This window comes from Carlito syrichta, unplaced genomic scaffold (genome assembly GCF_000164805.1).
Source record: "Carlito syrichta isolate Samal-C Ts95f unplaced genomic scaffold, Tarsius_syrichta-2.0.1 Scaffold136857, whole genome shotgun sequence".
NCBI classification, from domain to species: Eukaryota; Metazoa; Chordata; class Mammalia; order Primates; family Tarsiidae; genus Carlito; species Carlito syrichta.
Window position 1 is genome coordinate 217,457 of NW_007080953.1, and position 10,169 is coordinate 227,625.

The 10,169-nt window shown below is 49.0% G+C and overlaps 1 protein-coding gene across 1 annotated transcript in view; it reads left to right on the plus strand.

The window, feature by feature from the left end:
- Positions 1–10,169, plus strand: part of GGTA1 (N-acetyllactosaminide alpha-1,3-galactosyltransferase) — a 34,951-nt gene that overhangs the window by 20,615 nt on the left and 4,167 nt on the right. Inside the window, exon 6 of the mRNA XM_008049783.2 lies at positions 8,077–8,214. Coding sequence (XP_008047974.1) covers positions 8,077–8,214 — 138 coding nt within the window. The remainder of the gene's footprint in view (positions 1–8,076; positions 8,215–10,169) is intronic.

The following is a 10,169-nucleotide window of genomic DNA, read 5'->3' on the forward strand; positions in this document are numbered from 1 at the left end:
TTTTTGAGTTGGTGTCTCACTCTTTTGCTCAGACTGGAGTGCAGTGGCCACTCACGGCCACCGCAACCTCAACCTGCTAGGCTCCAGCAATTCTTCCGCCTCAGCCTTCCAAGTAGCTGGAACTGCAGGCGCGTGCTACCACACCCGGCTTATTTTTGATTTATTGTAGAGATGAGGTCTCGCTAAGTTGCCCAGGCGTGTCTCAAACCCGCGGGCTCAGGCAATCCACTCACCTCGGCCTCCCAAAGTGCTGGGATTGCAGACCGAGCCAGCAAGCCCGGCCCTGTGCATATATTTGGTTGCAATATAAAATGTATTTTTCACCATGAATTATGGTCAAAAACACTGTGCTAGGCATTGTGTGAGGCACAGGAAATGGGAGAAAGCAATCAGTATGGTTGTATTCAAGAAGGTCATGGTCCCATAGGTATCATTGATGTAAAATTAATGTTTGCAGCCAGGCTCGGTGGCTCAGCCTGTAATCCCGTGCTTTGGGAGGCTGAGGTGAGTGAATTGCCTGAGCCTGAGGGTTCGAGACCCGCCTGAGCAACTTGGCAAGACCTTATCTCTACAATAAATTAAAAAATCAGCTGGGCATGGTAGCGCATGCTTGTAATAACGGCTACTCAGAAGGCTGAGGCGGAAGGAGCGCCGGAGCCTAGCCTGGGAGCAGCCACTGCACTCCATTCTGGGCGACAGAGTGAGACTCCAACTCAAAAAAAAAAAAAGCAATGTTTGCCAAGGTTGATAAGGAGTGTGGGGAAATGGGAGCTCTCAGGGTGACTGTGAGTCCTGAGAGACGTGGGTGACAGTGTCCTTGATCAAGAAAGGGACTTGAAGAAGAGACTCAGACCTCAGGGTTGGGGGAAATGAGGGGCCCATTAGGAATACGCATGAATTCAGGTGCTTATGGGACATCAAGAAAGCCATGGGATGCTCTGAGCTTGGCAGAAGGCACATGTTTGAGATGTGGAATGAGGTGTCATCAGAGTTCAGCTGGCAGTGGGATCTGTGGGCCTGTGAGACTGCCTAGGGAAAGGACCAGGATAGAGTCTTGCTGACATCGGCATTTAAGGGGCAGGTCTCCACAGCAGCAGATAGAGGGAGGACAGGAGAGAATCTCATCTATTCCACCGGGAGGGATCTTGGGTTCTGGCAGGTCCTCTTGTTTTGGGATAGAGGATCCATGCCAGTGTGGAAGGATGGGAGTTTTGGTCTGTCATGTGTCGTTTGATGAACTGGACAACAGCGTAGATGTGTCTGAAAAGCTAACTCCCTTCTAGAAATGCAAGAAGATTGTTGTTTTGAGAAACTCCTTTAAAAATTTTTTTTTTTTTTTTAGTTAGGATCTCTCTCTGTTACCCAAGCTGGAGTGCAGCGGCATGATCAGGGCTCACTGCAGCCCCAACCTCCTGGGCTCAAACGATCCTGAGTAGCTGAGTAGACGATCCTTTCACCTCAGCCTCCTGTGTAACACCATGCCTGGCTAATTTTTAAAAAGTTTTTGGAGATACGAGGTCTCGCTGTGTTGCCTAAGCTGGTCTCAAACTCCTGGGTTTAATCAATCCTCCTGCCTAGGCCTCCCAAGGTGCTGGGGTTACAGACATGAGAGCCATTATACCCAGCTAATAAGCCCCCCTAACGGGGAAATGAGACTCCCCAGGGGCAGGCTAGATGAGTCATAGATGATCACGGAATGTCTTTCTAAGGACAGTGGGACAATTCTACCATGTGCTTTGTTCAACGGGACTTGGGGGGTTGGGCCACAGCTGAAATACTGGGGACAGAGAGGAGAGAGAGACCACTATCACCGGCTTTCACTCCTGCCATCCTTCCCTACGTGTGGCTTCCTCTCCAAAGCAGATATCTGAAGAATGTTGGTGTGAAGTGGCATCAAGTTTAAGTCTTCTCAGGTTACCAATGTCTGTTTCTTGCATAAATGAATGGTTGGGAGTGGAATAATGAATGAACAGATATATATATATTTTTTTGAGTTAGAGTCTCACTGGGTCGCCCAGACTGGAGTGCAGTGGCCGCTCCCAGCCACCGCAGCCTCGACCTGCTCGGCTCTAGCAATCCTTCCCGCCTCAGCCTTCCAAGTAGCCGGAATTACAGGCATGTGCTACCACGCCCAGCTGATTTTTTAAAAATTTATTGTAGAGATGAGGTCTCGCTGCCCAGGCGGGTCTCGAACCCGCGGGCCCAGGCAATCCACTCACCTCAGCCTCCCAAAGGTGCGGGATTACAGGCTGAGCCACCAAGCCCGGCAGACCAATATCTTTTATTCAAATGTATCACTTTCTGTAGACCACCTAAACCATATGAGGGTATATTGTACATATTTCCACATAAAGATCTTTTCGCTTCCATGATGCCACATCCTCATTTTCCACCCACTTCTCCGTCCTCCCTTCTTGGGCTCCTAGAAGGGACAGTCCCTTCTTCCCAGCTTATAGGGATCAGAGCTTTTAGGAGCTAAGTCCAGAATCTCCTTATCTTAGACACCATTTTCCAGTGTGTGCTCATCCATCTTCATGGCATTAGATACTATCGGTGAGATTAGGTATTGTCCCACGTATATATATTTTATTTTTTGGAGTCTCACTCTTGTCACCCAGGCTGGAGTGCAATGGCACGTTCACAGCTCACTGTAGCCTCGACTTCCTGGGCTCAGGCGATTCTTCTGCCTCAGCCTCCCAAGTAGCTGGGACTACAGGCGTGCACCATCACACCCAGCTATATATTTAAAAAAATTTTTTTTTATAGAGATGAGAACTCACTGTGTTGCTCAGGCTGGTCTTGAACTCCTGGGTTCAAGAGATTCTCCCACCTCGGCCTCCCAAAGTGCTGGAATTACAGGCACAAGCCACTGCGCCCAGCCCCATGTTTGCTTCTTTAGCCCAGATGTGTCCTCTGAGCCCTGACTTGTGTCTACCTGCACCTGACACCTCCGCATGTCTCACAAACTGAATAGATTGCTCAGTTCTTCTCCTCATTCCCCATCTCAGTCAGTGCTCAAGCCAGAGTCCACCTCACAGTCCAATTGATTAGTATGTTCTGTCCACTCCTCCTCCGAACCTTCCCACATCATCCTCCCTGTTAGGGTATGGATAGGGTGAGGGTGGATGGGTAGGTGAGGGGAGGCGCAGCACCGCTGGAGCCGGTGTGCCGGAGGTGTGCGCTGACACCCAGAGATCCGAGTAATGCAAAGAATTGCAACACACAAAGAGGTGAAAGAAGAAAAGATTTATTTAAGAAAAGTTCACTCCCCACAGACAGGAAGTGGGCCTACGCTCTAGGTGAGTGTGGCCCTGTAGCGGCCTACACTCTAGATGAGTGTGGCACCATAGCCCCTCGACTCCAGCTTAAATGGAGATGTTGCAATCAGGTAGACGTGACTGCTGTGACTTTCTTATCAACCACCTGCGAATGTCTTGGAGGCCCCATGACACAGAGACCCACTAATGTCTGTCCATATTATCATAGCCCCTAGAGAAGCGTGTGACAAGGATTCCAGTTGCTCCTGCACTTTCCCAAATGACATTCCTTAGAGCTAATGAAGGGTGCACCTCCCCTTATCTCCTAGGCATTCCCAGTGGGTAGCTTCAGGGGATTCTTGACTTCCCTGTAGATAGGACCCAATCTACTGGAAGATCGAATCCCCACCTGTTCCCCCTCTGAGTGGTCATAACTTTTGTAATTACAAGTTTTGTGACTTCTACAATCCTTGCCCAATGCATGATGTCTCAGGCCTTGTAAGTTCCCTTTACTCTAGGCAAGCTTGATTGCCACTTTGAGATACCTCTGGCATCAGGAAGTCTGTGTTTCTGAAAAGACAAAATCGGCAAAGTTCATCTTTATCTAAAGTATGCATTTCTCCAAAACATAGCTTCTACTTTCTCATGATTGTGTCAGGGTTTAAGAAGAAGACGAAAAATGGCTTCCCACTCTCGCTCTGTCCTTTCACTCCCTTCCCACTCCTCAGCCACCATCCCTTTTTCTGTGGCCACAACTTTTCACTGGATCCCTGTCTAGCATGCCGCCAGGGGACGTGCTGTCAATAATGATTTGATGCATTCCACATTTTTTTTTTAACCAACTGCATGATTCATAGGATTTTAACACTTCCTCTATCCAACCCTTGCGTACCACGAAGTGCCCATGAATAAATACATAAAATTTAAAAGCTGTCAATAACCCAGGGAGGTGTGTGATTTGGTTATGAAGACCCTTTTATATTGGGAAAGGCTTTTGACCTGCACCGATGGAACTATGCAGGCTGATGTCGCACAGCTGGGTGCCCTGTTTGGTCTTTCCTGGCACTTTTTCCTTCTGTTGAGCCCCACCTTTGTCATCTTGGACACCTCTGACAGTTGATGTTGTCATAGACTAGCTTCTGCACATGTGTGGACTGCCCTCTGTCACTTCTTTTTTTGGGTTTTTTGGGTTTGGATGACTAAGACGCATCGAAGCAGAAGTTCATGCAGGAAACTGATCTGGATCTCATTCTCCCTTCCTCCCCTTCTCACTGTTTTCATCTTCAGTCTGTTCTCTGGCTTCTTAGTCAGGGTCCCTGACAAGGTGGAACTGCCAGTGGAATTGAATAATTAACAGCTGGGAAATAGAACATTTTAATTTTTAATTAAACATTAATTTTTAACATTGCTACTTTTTCTTCCTGCTTGACAGAATATTTCCTATCCAAGTAATCAAACTAGAAGCTGGTTTTCTGACCCAGTCTTTCCAGAAGATGTGCAGTTGAGGAGTGGGTAGCAAGCTGACCACCTGTCAGGACTGCGAGGTTCTCAAGGGGCAGGAAAGTGTCTCATTTCTCCAATCTCAGTGCATAGCAGAACGACTTGACGCAGAGCAGGGAGCTGGAAAATGCATGTTGAGGGAGCAAGTACTCCACTGTGGCCCCTCATATAATTTTTTTTTGAGTCAGGGTCCCACTCTGTTGCTTAGGCAAGAGTACAGTGGCACCATCATGGCTCACCGCAGCCTCAACCTTGTGGATTCAGGCGATCCTTCTGCCTCAACCTCCCCAGTAGCTTGGACCACAAGCCCATGCCACCACATCTGGCTATTTTAAAAATTTTTTGCCGAGGTGAGGTCTCGCTGCGTTGCCTTGGCTGGTCTCATACTCCTGGGCTTAAGCAATCCTCCCACCTCAGTCTCCCAAAGTTCTCGGATTATAGGCATGAGCCACTGCACCTAGCCTCCTTCATGTAAATTAAATGGTCAAAGATAGTTTCCTTTTTCTCTTCCCTACCCCCACTTTATTTGTAGAATGGGGATGATAATGGCACCCACTTTCTTGAGAGACCCTGAAGTTTAAATGAGGAAATGAGAGTCAAGTACTTAGCCCCTGGCTTGGAGTAAGTATTAAATAGTGTTACCTTTAAGTCATTAAAAAATATATATTACCTGTAGGCTGGGTGTGGTGGCTCATGTGTATAATCCCAGCACTTTGGGAGGTCAAGGTGAGAAGATTGCTTGAGCCCAAGGGTTCAAGACCAGCCTGGGCAACTTGGTGAGACCTCATCTCTACAATAAATCAAAAAATTAGCTGAGCATGGTGGCCTGTGCCTGTAGTTCCAGCTACTCGGAAAGCTGAGGTGGAAGGATCACCTGAGCCCAGCAGGTCGAGGCCACGGTGGCCGTGAGCGTACCACTGCACTCCAGCCTAGATGACAGAGTAAGACTCCAACTAAAAAAAAAAAAAAAAAAAAAAAATTTTTACTTACCAAATGTCTGGCTTACACACAGCTACAAGTCTTAGCTAGTGTGCTGGGTTAGAATTACTAAAAGCTCCTTGGCAGGCTAAGACTCAGTGAATGAGGTGGTGATGCAGGAGAGTTCAGAAGTGTTGATTGTACAAGTGTAAGCTGTGCGTGTGCATGTGTGTGCTTATCGGTTTTTCTTGGTTTAAAATCCTGTCATTCAGCAAAGCTGGGGTTTTATAGGACTAAAAGCACCATGTAAACCTCTAAAATCCACAACAAAAAGCCCATCATATTCTCAGTCTGCATCGATGAAAATTTCTAAAGCAGCTAAGTTGAGTTGATATAGTATTCCCTTTAAATGAGAACAAACCTGGATTTGACCCCAGCTTTGTCAGCAGAGCAAGTAAGTGCTCATACAAGAAGCAATATAGGAGGGCAGCTCAGAGCACAGACTCCAGAGTCAGACTATCTGGGTTCATATCCCAGCTATACTCTTTACAAGCTGTGTGTGGCCTCAGGCAAGTTCCTTGGCCTCTCTGTACTGCAGTTTCTTCATTGGCAAAATGGGAATAAAAATAGTACCCACCTCAGAAGGGTGACACCTTCGCACCGTGCCTGGTTCCACAGGGAGCGCTCATCATCAGCGACCAGCTATGTGGTCTTGGGCAAGTTAATAAGCTTCTCTGAACCTTGGTTTTCTTACCTAACAATGGACATAGTAAATTGCAGGGCTGTTGTTGCAAGGATTAAATGAGGTGTATGCAATGATACCTGGACAGGTGGGTGCAGAGTGCACAGTGACTTCTTTCATGATGGAAGGAGAGCAGGAGCGACTGTGTCCCCCATGCAGCAGGCACACCTGGGGTGCTGAGGGCACAGCCACATCTCAGAGTTTCAGACAAGATGGGACCGGCCAAGAGAGGAGCCCAAAGCCCTCTGAACCAAAGTGGGGGGGTGGGGGAGGAGGTGATTCCAGCTGTGCAGGTCAGCTAGGAAGCAGGCCAGAAGCAGCGCCAGGGACTGGAGTGGGAGGCAAAGTCAGCTCAGGAAGTACAGGGCGCAGAGTTCGGTGACAAGGGACAGGAGGCATGAGGAACCTCTGCTGAGGCTTCTTTTCCACTTGGCACTGGGGCTGGGGCGAGGTCCGGGATGACACAGCTGTGCTCATCAGCCTCCTGTGGAAAAACCCCGCCTTGCTGAAGGGTAGGGCAATTCTGTGAAAGCCGGCCCTTCGCCTCTGCAGGGGTCAGCGGGGTCCTCACTGGCCTGAGGAATTTGCTGACTTTCCCCCAGCCTCTCATGAGCGCCACAGCCCCACACACAGCTGGCAGGGCCCGCCAGGCCCCACCAGGACTGGGTCTTCTCATTTTGTTGCCCCCAGGAAAGTAAGCAGATGCCAAGCAGGGCTCCAGGCCCACCCCGGGGCTTGCCGTCCTCCCCTCCTACCAGGGAGATGCAGCAAACAGGGTCCAGTGATCTCCAGGCTCCCCACTGCCCGGAGCTCCGCCCTCACTTTACCCTTTAGGGCTTTGTGCTTCGTCATTGCTCTTGTGTGGCTTCCTGTGTTTGTTGGCCTTGCTAAGTCCCTTCCAGGCTCCCTGAGTACAGAAAGCCTCCTTCCCTCGCACCCCTTTAGTGTTCACGTAGAAGCGACCTGGTCTAAGAAGAGGGTCTTTGCCGGAGCCCGGTACTCCTGCCTTGGCCTTGCTGGGCCTGGAGCCCTATACTCTAGCTTTGGCCTTGCTGGGCCTCTGGCTGAGTTCCTTCCTTTCTGGTGCCTTTGTCTCCTCAGATGAAAGGTAACACCAGAATCCCCTTAGCCTGGGGCTCTTCTTGGCTTACCACCAGATTCCCACCCAGAAATTCCTTTCTGACAAAAGGCAAATGAAAATAGTTCTCTTTCAATGCTAATGTCATTCTCTCATCCCCCTGCCTCAAGATGAGGGTCTCCTCGGGTTCAGGTGGCACCCACAGGGATAAGTGACACCCAAAGATGCCACTGGCAGCAGAGGAAGGAACTGGGGAGATGGGGCAAGGAGTTTAGAAGTAGAAGGAGAACTAAGAAAGCAGGAGAAGGGGAAGAGGGCATGAAATGTATAGATAGGATCCCCATGGGGCTCCCCAAGACAGCCTTCAGAGGCACCTAGGCCAAAGTTTCCATTCCCCACCCAGAAGGTGCTGCCCCACAAATGTCACACCTCCTGGCCCAGTTCTTGGGGTTAAGCTTCAGTTAGGATTCAAGGGCAGTCACCACAGGTCATAGCTGCCCCTTTTTTTTTCCCTTGGACAGTCTCTGCCCTGCCATGGCAAAGCTGTCTGGACTCATGGGGCTCTGTGTTTTAACCACCAGGAGACGCCCGGAGGTTGTGACAGTGACCAGATGGAAGGCACCGGTTGTGTGGGAAGGCACTTTCAACAGAACCATTCTAGAAAATTATTATGCCAAACAGAAAATTACCGTGGGGCTGACAGTTTTTGCTATTGGAAGGTAGGTGTCACTGGTAAAATTGGCTTTGACTTTTTCTTGTTCCACTGGCAAAGTGTTTGTGAAGGAACCCCTGGATTCATGGAGGGTGTCCACAACTTGTCTAACTTAACAGACAGGAGAATGTTTCAGTGGGACTGTTTCAGTCTCCCTTCCACGGAGGCCCCCAAAGGCTGAGAACAGGTAGATGAGCCCACCCATTTCACCTCAGAGTGAGGGTCTCAGGTTGCAGGAAAAAAATGTCTGCTACACCAAGACCAGAGTCAACAGCATACCCACAACTACCTCCTACCTGACCTCATGGCTACTAGACAACCCAAAGGTGCAGCACCCCCCCCTATGCTTTAAGGGCCAGGACCAAGGACAGATGGATCTGCCACAAGTTCTAAGGTGCAAAGTGGCGTACGCACAGCAGTTTTTCATATTGGAACATAGCTGAGCACTCTTCTACGGTTCCTCAGGTCACTTCTACCTTATCCCTGCTGGAGGATTTGGCCCTTGAAGATTTGGCTGGTCAGAACTTCCTCTTCCAAAGTTGGATAGGTTCTAGTTTCAGCTTCCATTTCCTCATTCAGGACATTCGAAAAACTGCCATTAGTCTCAACTTGAACATTCTAGCTGCGATACTAGTTGTTAAACCCATTTTGACTTTTTTGGAGAATTTTTTCTTTTTTTTTCTTCAAAACAAAACTGAAGGTTCAGTTTTTCTACTTTTTTTCGGTCCTCTGGGCCTTTCCATCTGTACCTCTTCTGAAACAGCCACATGGAGCATTGATTCCCTTGCTTTGTACAGAGAGTCAAAAGCTCACATCCAGCCATGCTTAAGCTATGGCAAGCTAAGACCTAAAAGCTCTGAGAAGATCTGCTAGTTCTCCAGGGGTAACCATCCCCTGCCCAAGCCCAGCAGCCTTGGCTGTCGCTGACGTTAATAACCTTAATCAAGTTCTGATGTCATGGAACGTGCTGATCCCAGGGGCCCACGTGGCGTCTCTAATAAAGCAGGGTGACTGTGGAGTTTTGACATTTTTACTAGTAGAATCTGTACTGTTATGAGTCAGGAGTTAATGCACAGTTCACCCAAATTTTTGGCGTTTTTAAAGGGGATAAGCCAGCCATGTTACAGATGGATTTGATCCTGTTGTTTCCAGAAAGATCGAAACATTACCTACTGCCCCACACTGGCTTCTGCCATCCGATGCCAATTGCATATTCTGGTGAAAGCGCTCCACCTTCGGCTCTGGGGCAAGATAGGACTGTTTGTACTCAGCAACAATAAACTCCTACGAGTAGATTTGGACTTTTAGGAGGTGTGATGTTTGGTTTGTTTTCCAGCAACAATGAGTGGAGCCAACTGCAGTGCTTTAATCTCTCAACAATGTTAAGCCTCACAGTCACACTCCCTGCATTCCCACCCACCCCAGTGTTGCTTCCCAAGCTTCAGGGCACAGTAGATTTTTCTTGAAGTTCTAGAATCCTGAAGGATCTCCTGGTCACTGGCCACAGAGCCATGTCGAAGTCCCTCTTTATAGTGCTCAGATATATTCTCTCCATTTAAAGAACTGATACTGTGCCAGGCACAGTGGCTCAAGCCTGTAATCCTAGCACTTTGGAAGGTGGAGGCGAGAGGACTGCCTGGTTCCATGAGTTCAAGACCAGCCTGGGCAATTTGGTGAGACCTCGTCTCTACAATAAATAAAAAAATCAGCCAGGTGTAGTGGCAAAAGCCTAGAGTTCCAGCTACTTGGAAGGCTGAGGCAGAAGGATTGCCTGAGCCCAGCAGGTCAAGGCTGCGGTGGCCAGGAGCATGCCACCAAACTCCAGCCTGGGTGACAGAGTGAGACTCCAATTAAAAAAAAAAAGCCCTGAGCCGGGCTCGGTGGCTCAGCCTGTAATCCCGCGCCTTTGGGAGGCTGAGGTAAGTGGATTGCCTGAGCCCGCGGGTTCGAGACCCGCCTGAC